This window comes from Pecten maximus, chromosome 10 (assembly GCF_902652985.1).
Source record: "Pecten maximus chromosome 10, xPecMax1.1, whole genome shotgun sequence".
NCBI lineage: Eukaryota > Metazoa > Mollusca > Bivalvia > Pectinida > Pectinidae > Pecten > Pecten maximus.
The window spans coordinates 32,067,299-32,084,859 of record NC_047024.1 but is presented as its reverse complement, the minus strand read 5'-3'; the positions used below and the strand labels follow the sequence as shown (position 1 = coordinate 32,084,859).

Here is a 17,561-nt window from a genome sequence, read left to right as displayed (position 1 = left end):
GCTTCAGGTATCGGTTTTGCATTTCTACCCGAAAATGTTTTTTACGTCAGTTTTGTATATATAGTATCAATTTATATAACTAACAGCGATACATTAGCATGTACCCTAACCTTATGTAACTGTGTTGTGTAATACAAGGCTCGTACTTCGAGATTAATTGTTATTTATTTTTATACCTATGATTCCGGCTGAACATTCAGATGACGATGCCATGAGGGACTTGGGTATCGGGTTGATGTGATGAAAAATGTTGATTATTCTTCTTAGAGACCGAAGAGAATGCATTTAGATATTATTCAGTCACATATCGGCTATAATACTTATACGCCCGTTCTTGCACCTAGAGTTATCGTTATTGCACTTCCTGCTAAACGGTGTCGTGTGAATTTGTGTAGCCAACAAAACATATTTAAAGTTTATAACATAAAATGGGTCTGTACTTTCTTGTGGACAATAGAGTCGGTTCACGTATTGCAGACAGATTTGTAGATGAATATTTACAATTTCATATCCGACTAAATCAGATTAAATTTTGAAACATCGTGACGTTTTGTTTCTGTTCAGTTATTTTTGACCTACTTTCACTTTCGTTTTCGAGTGTAAACACTTATGCCCTTTTAAAATTTAAGATGGCGTGAAGTATGTTTTTCATACATTACTGAATTACATCTTTCTTTGTCACAAATGATGTTTAAATGAATGAATCACAAAAAACAAATATGCCCACGTCTAAATTAGATTAATTAATTTTAGGTACTTAATTTCCACCAACACCGTTTTGCCTTTTCTAAAACATGGCAGGTGCAGAATCTGGATCTAAAAAGTCGGTTTTGTTTATTTGCCTTGGTAAGATCTTTTTGTTTGTAATGTCAAACATATGATATTCAATATGAGATAACAGTATGCCATATGCTTGTATTTGTTAATATTTCCTATATTTGTGAGGAATATAACCCCCTCCCTTTCACGTCTCCGTCCGCCACTAGGACCCCTGAGGGCATAAGCATCAACGATGATGGAACCCCATAAACTAAAGAAGAAGAATGTACATATTGCATTTCCAATATTGATATTGAATGACATCTGAGTATGAGATACAGGTGCCTGTACACAATATTAACGTACTGTATTATACATGTACAATGTAGTACGCACAATGAACATGTAAATATTCAGTAAAACGTTACTTGAGATCTACTTGAGCTATACTTTATCTTACCATTCCTCTTTTTAAAACTAAGGCCAACAAAATAATTTATCTCAAGATACAGTTTATATAAGCATGTTAAAAATCTTTTAGTTTCTGGAGTTTGAAAATTTTATTTTGTCATTCTCATGCATGAATTTTAAAGATCAATACATTTTCATATTAATGAATGAAATAAGAATCTGTGAGACACATACAAGATAATGAAGTATTTGTGTAAATTTGATGACAGCAGATAATTTATTAATAGAAATCAAAAGGCATGTCGATAAAAAAAACCAGAATCTGTTGACTTTTAAATGTCGGCATGACTTTTTTGCAGGAAACATTTGCCGTTCTCCAATCACTGAAGCTGTGTTTTTGGATATAATTAAAAAGAAAGGACAACGCGATCAGGTAAAACATACAATACAGGTATTTGAAAGTCAGAAATAGTCATGTGTCATACATTGTGCACACCATAGGTAATCAGAGATAACTTGGTCTATGAATACAGTTTAAGGATATTTTACCTGCAGTACAAAAAGTTTGACTATGGTAAATTCAAGTTAATTTTTTTCTGCACCAGAAGTACATGAATGTACAATCAGAGTTTACTTACCTATGTAAGATGCCAGATCTACCTGGAGTGCATATATTCAAGTTACTTTACATGACATATTAGGAATTACATGTTAAAAGGCAACTGACAAACGCCATGAGATCATATTTTCTTGATGCAGAATTCATTGGTTTCAAACGATAAGGGATATGTTAAACAAGAATACCCTTTATAAAATGAAAACAGTTTGTTTAAATTTAATGTTCCTACCTGATATTCCCCCAGTGGAATGTTGATAGCGCTGCCATTGGGGACTGGCATGTAGGGGGACCCCCAGATAAACGGACCATGAAAACTTTGAAGAAGAAAGGAATCGAAAACTACCAGCATGTTGTTCGACAGGTAAAGCATTAAACAATATGATTTTATATTAAACAGTCAGTATTGGTAATAATGAAGATATTTATTTATACTATAGTAATAATATGAAATTGTTATTTATACTTAAATTGATTTAAACTATCACAATCATTTATTTGAAAGTGACATCACAGTAAAACAATCTGTTATTTTTTTATCCCCTGCTGTCACCAAAACAGGGGATACCACACACCACACCACACACCACACCACACCACACACCACACCACACCACACCACACACCACACCACGCCACACACCACACCACACACTTGTAAACAGCATTCTGGATGGTTCTGCTGCATTGCCGGTAACATGCATTTGCAGACAAGGCAAACATATGTACGTTCAATCTATGGCTAGCTCTGCCTGTTGTGTACAAATATATTCAAGTACAATGATGGGATTGAATTTTTACTTTTTCATAGTTCTGAATTGACTTCATGTTATCAAATAACATTACCACAGCTTTAACCAAATCCAATGTTTAAGAAAGGCGTTTACATATTGTGCCTATGCATGCATTTAACTCCCCTCTCTCACCAAGCCCCAGGCCAGGGCAGCTACACAGGTGGTGGGGGTGTTTTGTTTACATAATCAGTTCAGGGTCGAAGTGTCTGAGATTTCTGGGGTTTTATGAGGGATGACTGCTCAAATCCGGGATAAATTTAACCCTATTCGGGAATGTACCAAATCGGGATTTAGGTGAAATTTTAATGATTTTCCTGGTACTTCCCGCGTAATCTGGGATGGTTGACACCTATGGCATTATGTGCACTGTTCAACCCATTTACAAATTATAAATGACTGCCTCATTTTCAAAACAAGTATATGATGTTATATGTGCTAAATTTGAGAGGGGTTTACAGACTTAATCATACAAATATGATAGCATAGACATAGACATGTACTGGAAGTGTATAAAACATGTACATTCAATAAAGATAATAACGCCTTTTCTTTTGTGATGTCCCTTTAAAATGTAAACATGTTTTGATATAATGGTTTGGCAATGCTTTCTCATTCCCTACTTAGATGTACATAAATTATATAAAATTAAAACAACCAGGTGTTCAGAAATACATTTATTAAAAACATTCCTGAATGGACTGATCAGATGTTTTTAATAAGCTTGTCTACTAAAGAACAGTAAGCTAATAATTCCCCCGACGTCTGTATCAGCATATAATGTTGACATTTTTTAGCAAGGTTTTAATCCAGCAATGTGTCACACAATTTGGGAGCTTAAGAGAATTATCAGAGAGCTCAAACTTTGATTATTGTTTTTTGAAGATTTATGAGGCCTTGAAATTGTGTAAATTGGAATTGGGTAATAAATAAAGTAATGTTTTCAAGAAGATTTACATTTCAGTTTCACTATAATAAAGTTAAAGCATTTGTTGTTGTTGTTGTTGTTTTGTTTTTTTAAGTAATTTTGTACATCTTTGGACATCACACCTATTCATAGGAAATTTGTCATTAATAAGCAAGCAGCTAGTCCTCATTATGTCAAAAGCAATTTGGAGTTTTCTCCCTTTGACTGATTTTGTTATCTTAAGCCATCCTTTTGACTAACTATATCTTTCTTCTCAATTTCAGATTAATGTAGAAGACTTCTACAATTTTGATGTTATCTTTGGAATGGATAAACAAAATATAAAGTAAGATATTTAAACACTTCAGGGGATTTATCTATATATTTTAGTCATTTTATTTTAACCAAAATGCTAGTCTCCACCATCATTCAACATTTGTATATTTTCCCTTTGTTTTCTCATTACAATATATTTTCATGGACAGACTGGAGTTGACAATACAAAGCCTGTGAATAATACATTTTGTGAATACATTAGACAGGTTTTCAATACCATGTACATTAATATACAGTATATACTGTACAATGTATAATAGGGATGCTTTATAGACTCTGTTTCTCTCTCTCTCTCTGGTCTTTTCTTTACTTATTTTATTTCAGAAAAAATTGTGGATGCTTTGACATGCAAGCATAAATGGTAGCTATGCCACTGGCTGTAGAGATTGTCTAATAGATGTATATATTGTTCCCTCTTCAGGACTTTTGTATTCAATAATGTCCATCAATTCTGATAAAGGATGCAACACTTATTAAGTATAAAGGGGGTGGGATATTTTTAGGTCATATAACAACGCTTATTTCAGATTTTGTGTGTCATTGATAGGGACCTTAAAGACATTCAACCTAAAGGAAGCAAGGCTGTACTGGAAATGCTCGGGACATATGACCCTGAATGCAAACTCATTATTGAAGACCCTTATTATGTAAGTAACCTGCAATTAGCTAAGATGACCTAGGGAAAAGCACATCTTAAAAAGGGATATTTGAAAAAGTGATAATTTATTTTTCATTGATAAAGTAGTCTCTCTGTAACGTTACAATAGTATGAGAAGAGAATTATGATATTGTGTTTGTTTTTAGCTCACCTTCAAAATCATTTATGCAGTCAACATGTTTTCTGAGTCAATTTATACCTCCACTAAGTCTTCAGAATACTCTCATGTACACAGCCACCTTGTCTCAAGAGTCATCCCATTTATATTCTTATCCTGTCTCCAGTCATCTCATTTATACACCAACTTTGTCTCCAAAGTCATCCCATTTATATTCTTATCCTGTCTCCAGTCATCTCATTTATACACCAACTTTGTCTCCAAAGTCATCCCATTTATATTCTTATCCTGTCTCCAGTCATCCCATTTATACACCAACTTTGTCTCCAAAGTCATCCCATTTATACACCCATCCTATTTCCAGTCATCTCACTTCTGCAAAAACCTTGTCTCTAAAGTCATCCAGTTTACATACCCACTTTGTCTCCAGAGTCATCTCATTTATACACACTCCCTGTCTCCAGAGTCATCTCATTTATACACACCCCCTGTCTCCAGAGTCATCTCATTTATACACACCCCCTGTCTCCAGAGTCATCTCATTAACACAGCCATCTTGTTTTTAGAGTCATCTAATATATACAGTCACCGTGATTCTACAGTCATCCCATTTATACACCCACCTTGTCTTTATAGTAATCCCATTTATGCGATCAACTTGCCTCTACAATCGTCCTATTTATACACACTTTGGTTTTTAAAATGTTAAGTTTATGTTGCGAGTGTTGAAAGGCATAGTAATACATGGTATTAGGTTCCCTGTGGGGGTTAAACTATCCCTTGCAAGAGTTAAACTGAAAGATTTTTTTAAAGGAAAACAACAGATTTTTAAAAATTTTTGTGCAAGTGTTGAAAGCTATTAACACAACACTTTAGGGTGCTGATATTTGGTAAAAGAGTCCCTCTGGAGTTACACTATCCCTTCTTGGAGTGAAACTGAAAAACAAACAATGTGAAAATGCTCACATTAGACCATTTATACCGGCCCACATTTTTCAAGGGAGACAACTCTCATTAGGATAATATTTTATCAAAAAATTGAAGAAATGGGTCCAAAAGCAATTGTATTTAATGTATTTATTCAATCTACAACAGCATAGCTCCTGAATGTTTGTCAATAAATAATTTACACATATATATAAATTGGTATGGTTTTGAAAATTGCATGAATACACAAAACACAATCTGATCAAGTAACCAATTATAAATATTATTAATGCAATTTGCGAAACCATACCAATTAATATATTTTAATTATTTACTTACAAACATTTGCGAGATGAGCTATGCTGTTCTACAACAGCTCTTGTACACCCATCTTGTCTCTCAAGAGTCATCCCCTTTATACAACCATCTTGTCTCTCTAGAGTCGTCCCCTTTATAACCCACCTTGTCTATCTAGAGTCATCCCCTTTATAACCCATCTTGTCTCTCTTAGAGTCATCCCCTTTATAACCCATCTTGTCTCTCTTAGAGTCATCCCCTTTATAACCCACCTTGTCTCTCTAGAGTCATCCCCTTTATAACCCACATTGTCTATCTAGAGTCATCCCCTTTATAACCCATCTTGTCTCTCTTAGAGTCATCCCCTTTATAACCAATCTTGTCTCTCTAGAGTCATCCCCTTTATAACCCACATTGTCTCTCTAGAGTCATCCCCTTTATAACCCACCTTGTCTCTCTAGAATCATCCCCTTTATACAACCATCTTGTCTCTCTAGAGTCATCCCCTTTATAACCCATCTTGTCTCTCTAGAGTCATCCCCTTTATAACCCACATTGTCTCTCTAGAGTCATCCCCTTTATAACCCACCTTGTCTCTCTAGAATCATCCCCTTTATACAACCATCTTGTCTCTCTAGAGTCATCCCCTTTATAACCAATCTTGTCTCTCTAGAGTCGTCCCCTTTATAACCCACCTTGTCTCTCTAGAGTCATCCCCTTTATAACCCACATTGTCTATCTAGAGTCATCCCCTTTATAACCCATCTTGTCTCTCTTAGAGTCATCCCCTTTATAACCCATCTTGTCTCTCTAGAGTCATCCCCTTTATAACCCACATTGTCTCTCTAGAGTCATCCCCTTTATAACCCACCTTGTCTCTCTAGAATCATCCCCTTTATACAACCATCTTGTCTCTCTAGAGTCATCCCCTTTATAACCCACATTGTCTCTCTAGAGTCATCCCCTTTATACAACTACATTGTCTCTCTAGAGTCATCCCCTTTATAACCCATCTTGTCTCTCTAGAGTCATCCCCTTTATAACCCACCTTGTCTCTTTAGAGTCATCCCCTTTATAACCCACCTTGTCTCTCTAGAGTTATCCCCTTTATAACCCATCTTGTCTCTCTAGAGTCATCCCCTTTATAACCCACCTTGTCGCTGGAGTCATCCCATTTATTCAACCATTTAGTGTACAGAGTCATCCTATTTATACATCCATTTTGTGTCCAGAGTCACCCCATTGATACACTGATCCTGTTTCCAGAGTCACCCCATTGATACACTGATCAGGTTTCCAGAGTCACCCCATTGATACACTGATCAGGTTTCCAGAATCACCCCATTGATACACTGATCCTGCCTCCAGAGTCACCCTATTGATACACTGATCAGGTTTCCAGAGTCACCCCATTGATACACTGATCCTGTCTCCAGAGTCACCCCTATTGATACACTGATCAGGTTTCCAGGGTCACCCCATTGATACACTGATCATGTCTCCAGAGTCACCCCATTGATACACTGATCAGGTTTCCAGAGTCACCCCATTGATACACTGATCAGGTTTCCAGAGTCATCCCATTGATACACTGATCAGGTTTCCAGAGTCATCCCATTGATACTCTGATCATGTTTCCAGAGTCACCCCATTGATACACTGATCAGGTTTCCAGAGTCATCCCATTGATACACTGATCAGGTTTCCAGAGTCACCCCATTGATACACTGATCATGTTTCCAGAGTCATCCCATTGATACACTGATCAGGTTTCCAGAGTCACCCCATTGATACACTGATCAGGTTTCCAGAGTCACCCCATTGGTACACTGATCATGTTTCCAGAGTCACCCCATTGATACACTGATCATGTTTCCAGAGTCACCCCATTGGTACACTGATCATGTTTCCAGAGTCACCCCATTGATACACTGATCAGGTTTCCAGAGTCACCCCATTGATACACTGATCATGTTTCCAGAGTCACCCCATTGATACACTGATCATGTTTCCAGAGTCACCCCATTGGTACACTGATCATGTTTCCAGAGTCACCCCATTGATACACTGATCATGTTTCCAGAGTCACCCCATTGATACACTGATCCTGTCTCCAGAGTCACCCCATTGATACACTGATCAGGTTTCCGGGTTCACCCCATTGATACACTGATCAGGTTTCCAGAGTCACCCCATTGATACACTGATCAGGTTTCCAGAGTCATCCCCTTTATATACCCTTGATGTCAACAGATAACTATAGCCTATGGTATTCGTCTAACTGATGTATTAGTCAAGTAAAAGCAAGGATTTCGTTTTATTTCTGAAGCTCTTTTATCTTTCACAGGGTTCAAGGATCGAGGATTTTGAGGAGGTGTTTGATCACGTCGTGAGATGCTGTGAAGCATATCTCAAGAGAATTCAAACCGAGGCACCTTGACAGCCGAATATTTTGACAGACTTGTTCGTCTTGTTTTACTACATAAACCTGAACGTCGTTACCCTTATGATGTAGTGGAAAGATAGATGCATAAGTAAGCTTTAAAAATGAGATGCAGAAGGGAGTGTTATTGCAATGTATTTCTCAATTGGCAGTACCGCCATAACAATCTTTTAATAGTATATTCTACTGTCACCATACCATGTGTTCTGCCTCATATTGAAATGATTTTAAATCTAATATTTAATCATGTTAAATGATTGTTAAGGACAGTTTTATATGTGTTACGTAGATGGTCGGCATCGATGTGAAATAAAGATATTCCTGAGAGAAATTCATTTTTCTTTACCTTGCATTGTAAAACCAGGGTAAAACTTGTAGTGTGTAAAATGTCAATAGTTTATTAGTTTGTGATGTAGATGAAAACATGTACTGTATAAGAAACTTTAACTGTCCTGAAAATTTGCGATTGCAGTACAAAATATTGAATTCATTTCTTTTTCATACAAGTTTTATGAAAACTTTCCTTTTTTCCATTTTCACTCTTTTGTATATTTATCTTGCTAAAGCCTTGATAAAGTCAATACATGTATATACTCTAGTCTTTATTGTGAATCTAATCTCATAGGATATGGAAACTCCTGTAAGATACCCTATTGAATTAATGGATATTATATCACTAATAATTCGTTACATGTGTTATCTTCTTGCTCCTCCTATCAGCTTTCCTGCTCCCTCTTGTGATATTCATTTTGTTTCTAATCAATCTAATTAAAATCTTATATTGTTATTTTATTATATTTTAATTAGATTGGTTTCTAATATAGGTAGTTGTAGAAACTCGGGGAGATGATTTATAAAGTTGTGGTTATGTGCGTTAAGTCCTCTCGTGTAATTAGAGAATGTAGTAATAGACTAAGTACAGTGAACAAAGGAAACATCCATATTCAAATACACGGTATCATATTAGTCAGATATACATTAAGAACATAAAGGGAATACTATTTTTCCGATTGGATGCATTTGATGTCTTTTATTATAACACCGGTTTCCTGCTAAATCCTTTATTTTTCTTCGGTCTTCAGCTTTCCTATTACGAAAACAGTTATGACCAACACTAAAGTCCATCAGTAGTTCGCCATACACACATAGAACCTCTAGGTTGTTGATATTTACCTTTCAAGTTCTTTAGGATGTGTTATGCATTTGAAAATAAAGACAGTATTGATATGTTTTGCACTTTGCGTTTTGGAACTGACATTTGGTTGAGAAGTTTTGCAGAGTCGTTATGCACACTTGGCGTTTTGGAACTGACGTTTAGGAACTGACGTTTGGTTGAGTTGTTTTGTTGAGCCGCTAAAAACACACTTGTTTTTCTTGTATATATACCTTTCTTGTAAAATAGAACTTGTATTGTTTTATCTTACTAGTAGTAGTCATCCTCGAGTCTTGAATTTTAAATTTCCTGAAAGAGGGATCAGTCAGCATGAATTATAGCACATTAACGCAAAATTAAATTAAAAAAAAACAACTGGAAGAAATATCAACAAAATACCTTATACATAAATGTGAAATATGGATAATGTTTTATTTTCTCATATACTTAACAGTGAGTTTGATCAATTAGGAGAAAAATCCTTTTGAAACAGAGCATCTTTGACATGTACAATAAACATTGAACGGAAAAGAAGTTAAGTTTTGTACATTAAGGTTCTTGGAGATTAAGCAATAATGTGTTTTCGAAAATAGTGATTCAAGGATAAAACCTACCTGGATGTAAACCTCATAGATTATGTATAGCCTTTGTGTCAATTCAACTGATCTATTCAAAGTTCGTGGTTCCAAAACCTTTAACCTAGAAAGGGGCTTATAAAGATATAAATCAGGGTTAACAAATACGTGAAAAATGTCAATTAACAATTGCAATAAAAGAAAGGAACGACAGTCCCCACTTATATAAACGGTTATCTGGAAAGGAACGACAGTCCCCACTTATATAAACGGTTATCTGGAAAGGAACGACAGTCCCCACTTATATAAACGGTTATCTGGAAGGGAACGACAGTCCCCACTTATATAAACGGTTATCTGGAAAGGAACGACAGTCCCCACTTATATAAACGGTTATCTGGAAAGGAACGACAGTCCCCACTTATATAAACGGTTATCTGGAAAGGAACGACAGTCCCCACTTATATAAACGGTTATCTGGAAAGGAAAACATCACATAGGACATGTCTGCATATTTTGCTGAACTCGCTATACTAGTATGAATGAATGTAATAGTCCGTATGTTTTACCAGTTTTTCCCATGGAAGGCCAGTAACAACGCAAGTGGAGTGACCTCTAGGTATTTGAAGGATCACTGTAAATACAGCTGCTGTCCGTCATCGCGCATGACGTATTCACATGTTGACTTGGCATGATACTTGGACGAGACTGCTATACAGTTAGCTGTTTTGATGTAATTGTGAGGACAGAGTTCCAAGTCCGACCGATATGGTATATATGATGCCAGTGTCAAATTGGATAGTCACCGTTTTGTGTTTTGGATGGTTTACTACAAAAGAGAAGAAAAATAGTAACACTAGATGTCAATACTTTTGGCCTTCGGATATTTCTGGCGAATCCCAGAAGGTCGAAACAGTTGCATGATGCAGTTTGATTAGTCCCCTCCCCAAATGGAAACCAGAGAAGTGGGTATAGTTTTGCGTTGTGTCCGTCCTATTTCTGTCCTTTCGCACATAATTTTGTCCGAACTTTATCTCCTACACTTTTCCGCATAGACACTTCATAATTAGGACGTGTATTCACCTAAATAAGGTAGTGTGTCGCTTACTAAAGTAGGTCACTCTGACCTTCACTCTGACCTGCACTGTGACTCTTGGCCTACATCAAAGAAAAAATGTCCGGACTGTATCTCTTACATTCTTACTGCAGTAACACTAGTACTGTCACGTTATACTCGGGGCATGGGTTCACCTAAATGAGACAGTGTGTCGTGTACCAAAAGTCAGTCACTCTAACCCACATTGTGACCTTTGACCTACATCAAATACAAATTTCAGAACCACTGTGATAAAGCCCCTGTACGCTAATAAAGCAACCAAATTCTTTCTTCCGTGCTTGTAATACTTCAGATATTCAGTTTCCATTCAATATGATCTTGATACATCTGTATGCACATTTAAGGTATAATATTTTATTTTGAATACAATTTACCGAATTCGGATATGAAATATTTCTTAAGCAGGAAGCAATATCAACACACTACATGTATGTTTAGATTGATAAAATATCAAAAAGTTCTGTTATCACTTCAAATAAGCACGGTTACTCACCCTGGAATTGGAGATATCATTGATAAAATTAGTCACATTGATCTTTGAGTTTTAACATCTGAATATTGATATAAAATTAGTGATTTTACTCAATTTCATACCTCCAAATACTGCAGGATCAAACAATGAATAGGTATCACTTGCAAAACACGCGGCGATAGATTAAACACATACAGAATCTATCAAGAGCCTTATAAAAAAAACATAAATATAATATTACATAAACGCATAGGTACAGAGGGCTCGTGAAATATGCAATGCGTTTTTATCATTATTGGAGTTATTTGGGTTTTTTTTAATTGAAAAAAAAATAGGAAAATTTATATGATAGGTAAACGTAAAAATGGTTTTAAAAACTAGTTTGTACAAGTAACAAAACGGGAATGATCCGAAAACAGCCCGAGAACAAGATGCATGGTGCATATGTTACATTAAGTATATTTGTCCTTTTTATACAGTACAAATTTGATTACTGCATATTAAACAATTTACTTCACTTATTTTCCCTAATTTTCTTTACTTGTAATTCTTTATCGGCAAAAATGGGCCTGGTCGTATTTAGAGTAATTACGGAACAAAAGCACGTAAACTATACATGGTGTGAATACTTGATTAGTGTAGAATGTGAACCCTCGTAACAATAATAACCCTATTGCATATGTAATAGTCGATATGTGACAAGTTAATGGTTGAAGTCAACGCTTAAGAAACATAAGTTAATCCTGCTGAACGAAGACAATACAATAGTAGTGCATGATCTGTCCGTACTTTAAAAACAATTATAATATACACACCGTCTACAAAACCTACAGACAAAAGATAGATGTATGTATAGATAGCATTGGGCTTCGACGTTATAGGGCATGTTAACAATGGGATATTCATCTATCATCTTTTACACTGTTACCGTTGCCATCAGCTGCTCATTACGACCAATTGACGATTTTACAGGTAAGTCTTACCTCGTAAAGATACAAATGAAATTGACTGAAAAGCATTATTTACTGTTATATTCATTTTAGTTTATTGCAGAAATGAAAATATTTACTGTATGAAAGTAAAAGAAGTCGATGTTATTTTGAAAAAGTGTTCGTCCTTCTTAGATCTGATCTGTAAATTCGTCGGCTAGTTGTTGCTACGATCAACGTATATAGTCATTAACTGTTTAAAGGGTGTGTTTTGTTCCCGAGAAAGTCATTTGTTAACTTGTGTCATATTAATGTCAACCTCTAGTCGTGATTTTATTCTTACTAATGATTAAATACTTGTCAGTGCTTCTATTGATGTGTTGACAGCGCGTGCTATGAAGCAAATGGGTTTTTTTTTGTATTTTTGGTGTGTTTTTTTTCCATCTCCGCAGTTTGTTCATTGCGTTCCACAAAACTCGCCCAAACCATTGTTGCAAACCCCATATTCCTGACTAAAACAGCTTGTTTTAATGTAAATTGAATCATTATCTAGATAATTCAAAGTTATTTATATAGAAAAACGTAATTTGAACATTGAAAATCAATTAAAAGGTTTGTCGAAAAGTCTTATTTTAGGGTCACGATACCAAAAACAAAACATTTGCTACATAGCACGCACTGTCACCACATCGATTCAGCTTACGCTATTATTTCTAAACCCCTTTTTGACTACATATGTACATTGTATACCATCTGTAAAACACCCAAGATGTTTTCAAATTAACCACAATATAGGTCTTCGGCGCATTAATTATCGACCGAGGGGATCATTAATACAAACTTTACGATATTTTTCATTTGTCTGTATGTGATCTTTTGTAATTTACTTGTGTCTTGATAAAAGGGCAGATTGCCTCTAAAATTCGACAATTTACTTGTCTGTATTGTTGTTAGTACTACACGACCAATTATCTATTTCTAGTAATACACATCCAGCGAACATCTGTTTGTTAGGATCTAGTACAGGTGTCTATATTCGACCATACCGTCGTTATCAATTACTAGACCATATATATATATATATATTTGTGTGTGTAAAGATTAAGAACAATAAATATATATATATACGTGAAATGCATAATTGAAATCGGCAAGATGTATACGAATTATTCATTATAACATTCATTTCAATGTCAAATATAATCAAGTAGATCAAGTGATTAAAGATAACGATATTGGACCTTGGATGAAAAACGAGAATTGGTTTGAGATAATTTATGGTTATCTTTTAGCTAAACAGATTACCATTAAGCTTCCGAAGGAGCAGACACCAGACGATGGTTGGTACAGTTATACAGGGCTTCGTTCATTTGGCTACTCTGTTGGCAACGCTACGTATTTCGAGTTTTTGGTCAAGACCTGCAGTGGAGCACATGTAGCGTTGATGTCCGGTCCCACGGACATGTATACACCATACGAAGTGGTCATCAGCGGGCAGGACAACTCTGAGACCGTGGTTCGTAAATATAAAGGAGGTGCCGCCATGATTAAAAGCAATGGCGGAATGCTTGACTGCTCGGAATTTAGAGCTTTCCGGATTTATTGGGAGGGCGGGATGATATCTCTTGTTAGAAAATGTCGACTTGGAAAGTGGTTGAAAATTCTGAGTTGGAAGGATTCAGACCCAAGACCTGTAAGATACATTGGAGTAACTACAGGATGGTGGGCGTCGAGCACCTGGACGTTTAACCTCAACAGTGACCAAGATCAAGGTAGGATTGGAATTACAATACGTTATTTGTTTACTGTCACGTTATACTGTCAATCAAATAAAAGATGATAAAGTCAACCCTTACTAAAACTATGATTAAGTGGTCACTCTGTCATCATTTTACTGATAGTGCTGAATATTACTGAAACGTTACATGTACGTTTACGGTGAACATTCATTGGACAAGGAAAGAATATTAGCGTAGATCGGCCAAGTGTAAAAATCACTATTATACCAAACCAAATTGCCGCCACTCTATTTTCAATCGTTTCTGTCGGATTTGGATGAAACAATATATATCATAAACGTCTGAAACCAGTTAGAATGCTGATTTTGTGATCGTGGTCAAAAGTCTTGATCACTGTACTGGAAGTCATCTCGTTTTTTTGTTGCAAAAAAACGTCCGGTTTATAAATTTTAGTCACGTGATCTAAATTCAATTACATTTTACAATGAACTACCTCCGTGCACTGTTCCAATGTTCTTTAGTTAAAATCCAGTCGCTCAACGCTGCATGCGGATTTTTTTAAAGAAAGCGTGCATCGGGAGTACTCTAGTAACATATGTGGTGGTATATCATTACAAATCGAACATTTGAATAGTGCAGATCAGTTACACATTTCTTTTTAAAGTGACTGTACAGCGAAATGCCGCAACGGAGTAAAAGATGGTGTACATCAGACTAAAATATCCCGTTTAGTTGGGCTACTCAGAGTTACAGGGAGATTTAGTGATCGTCCTAGGAGCGGGCGCCCGCGCATTAAGAATCGTGTGCGGGAGTTTCATTTAAGGCCACGCCATCCCTTTGTTGGTCCGCCACTTACGCAGAGCCGAAACCAATGTCGAATGCAGTGGCTGTTTGTAAATATACCTAATCGGTTTCGTTTGGCCCATTGGGGTATTGTTCACTAAAGAGTCTCGCTTTTACGCTATCGACGTCGTGGTGAGGGATATTCTGAGGCTTGCATAACGGAAAGCGACATATTAGGGAAAGGGTCTGTTATGGTATGGACAGGGATATTTCAAGGCATGGAAACACCTCTCGTGGTTATCCATGGTAATCTTACAGCAGTATATGATATGGAGATCAGGTCTTGAGACCACACGGTCTTTCTCTTATCCATAAACGTAACCTTACGTTGCAGCAGGACAACGTGAGACCCCGTGTGGCTTGGGTTTGTCGTGACTTTTTGGCTCGCAACAACCTTCTAGTTTTTGATTGGCCACCATGCATACAGTATATATATGTCCCCAATCGAGCATTTGTTGGACTAGCTAGACAGGAAGGCTAGGAAGCGCGTCAACGTCCCATATAACGTCACTTAACTCACACAGGCCCTTGTTCTGGAGTCGAATAATATCCCTCTAAAGGCAATACACATCTTGGTGGGATCAGTGTTAAGGAGAGTAAGAGCAGCGACTGATGCCTGGGATGGACTCACACGTTACTGATTTGGATCAGGAAACGGCGTAGGGTACCCTTGTTTTAACGGTTTTCACGCCGTAAACACTGTCTGTGATAGGACAACACAAATCTTTAAAATGTGTTCCGTAATGATGAAATAATCGAGAATCCACACTATGAACACATCATCAAAGAATCATATAAAATAAGATCTATCGAGAATATTTTTTTCCGATAGTATATAAAGTATTTTTCTCACTCAAAACTCTAACAGGATATATTGATGTGATCAGTCAAAAGCCAAGCCCAGTATTGGAGTTAATTGTTATTAATTGTTTATTGCAACCTCTTAGTATATGGTTGGCATGGGTTACAATCCAGCAATAAATAAAATACCAGGTATTAGTGGGCCTAGATAAGGAATTATCACATTTTCTCCTTTAACAATGAAATATGGTATGTCGATTTCCAGAGAGCAGACAAGTTCTACAATTTGAGACGACCCAACAGACAGGACCCAACTATCACTACACACATCTGACGGATTACCTTTACGAGTTGGGACAACATACATCCATTGCGTTTAGTGTGAAAGCGTGTAGCGACATCTACGTTGCGCTTCTTTCGAGAAACTCCGGCGTATGTGCCATGTACGAAGTTCTAATAGGTGGGTATGGAAACACATTGTCAGTCATTCGCCGTGGGAAGAACCGTTACAATTCCGTCACGAGACAGACTTCTCCAGCCGACTGTAATTCGTTTAAGTCGTTCATTGTTACCTGGCCAATAGGAGTTCTCACCGTTTGGTACCAGTCTGAAGTTGGTGTATGGCAACCCTTGATGTCATGGAGGGACCATACACCGATAGATGTTCGGTATATAGGCATGACAACAGGAATGGTGACATCAGGGACATGGAAAGTGAAAGTTTAGACCTCATTCAAACAGGAAACCATAACAAACGATCGCTGTATCATTAAAACATGCTAATGATAACCAAAATGTTTTTGGAGACGTATATATGTTGTCGTTTTTTGTTTTTTGTTTTTGTTTTTATAATTATAATATAATTTATGTAACAATTAAAATCAATATTCCATTTCTAGACTGTAACATCCCCGCTTCCCCTACCTACAGTGTTTACATGTTCCAGTTGATTCGATATCCAATGACTCGTCTCCATTATTATGATTTCCGTGATGGATGCCTATATAGAGATATAGGTTGATGAAGACTGAGACAGTTTTATGGCCGACGTTATGATCTCATTTGGAAATATTCTATTTCCTTAAGTTCTGTGAGAAGTCAAACTTGTTCAATGCTTGTCGATAAGCCTAGTGGTTCCGTTGTCAAAACCCTTCTTCTCATTTGGAGAGATATGAATTAACCAGGATTTGACCTGGATTTGAACATAGGGTGTTGATATGTGCATGTAGGAGGCGATCGAAGAACCTCGAGATAAAAACATTTTTAAGAAACTTACTTAAGTTTGATTACATATTTCAAATACACCTCCAAATTTAGGGAAACTATGATTTGTAAAATAGTAATGAGGGACATTTCATTGAAACGTTATGATATCTTGTGTCTTGTGTACAATGTTTTGGTGATCGTCAGATCATAAGTAATATTGTCATCCCAAGTTATTTGAAGCACAGGAAACGCCTAAGTCATTCTGCAGAATTCAAATTAAAAGTTTTTGAACTTGTAGAGGTAATGTTTTCGGATGTGAACTACATGTATCTATTATTCATTGTCCTCTTTCCTTTTTAGACTTTAGGTTGAGGGTCAGGATGAACTATAGTCATCGTGATTCGTCCGTCGTTGTCCACCGTGCGCGTGCGTCAACTTTTCAAACTTCAAACTTTTCAAGTTT

At 36.5% G+C, this 17,561-nt stretch overlaps 3 protein-coding genes across 4 annotated transcripts in view; 2 read left to right on the top strand and 1 right to left on the bottom strand.

The window, feature by feature from the left end:
* LOC117335540 (FAD synthase-like) overlaps positions 1 to 353 on the bottom strand; it is a 31,269-nt gene extending 30,916 nt beyond the window's left edge. Inside the window, exon 1 of the mRNA XM_033895611.1 lies at positions 177 to 353. Coding sequence (XP_033751502.1) covers positions 177 to 285 — 109 coding nt within the window. The 5' untranslated portion in view covers positions 286 to 353. The remainder of the gene's footprint in view (positions 1 to 176) is intronic.
* A 349-nt stretch (positions 354 to 702) lies between these two features.
* LOC117335541 (low molecular weight phosphotyrosine protein phosphatase-like) lies at positions 703 to 9,497 on the top strand. Of its 2 annotated transcripts, XM_033895612.1 has the most exons (6): positions 731 to 846; positions 1,530 to 1,603; positions 2,034 to 2,150; positions 3,769 to 3,830; positions 4,368 to 4,467; positions 8,168 to 9,497. In XM_033895612.1, the coding sequence occupies exons 1-6, from the start codon at positions 795 to 797 to the stop codon at positions 8,258 to 8,260; spliced, it is 498 nt and encodes a 165-aa protein (XP_033751503.1). In that variant the 5' UTR covers positions 731 to 794; the 3' UTR covers positions 8,261 to 9,497. The 2 variants fall into 2 exon arrangements, with proteins under 2 accessions (XP_033751504.1, XP_033751503.1); XM_033895613.1 differs by lacking the exon at positions 2,034 to 2,150 and having other exon boundaries at positions 703 to 846.
* Positions 9,498 to 14,063: 4,566 nt separating this feature from the next.
* Positions 14,064 to 16,697, top strand: LOC117335386. The gene is made up of 2 exons (XM_033895345.1): positions 14,064 to 14,281; positions 16,158 to 16,697. The coding sequence occupies exons 1-2, from the start codon at positions 14,074 to 14,076 to the stop codon at positions 16,616 to 16,618; spliced, it is 669 nt and encodes a 222-aa protein (XP_033751236.1). The 5' UTR covers positions 14,064 to 14,073; the 3' UTR covers positions 16,619 to 16,697.
* Positions 16,698 to 17,561: the final 864 nt, after the last annotated feature.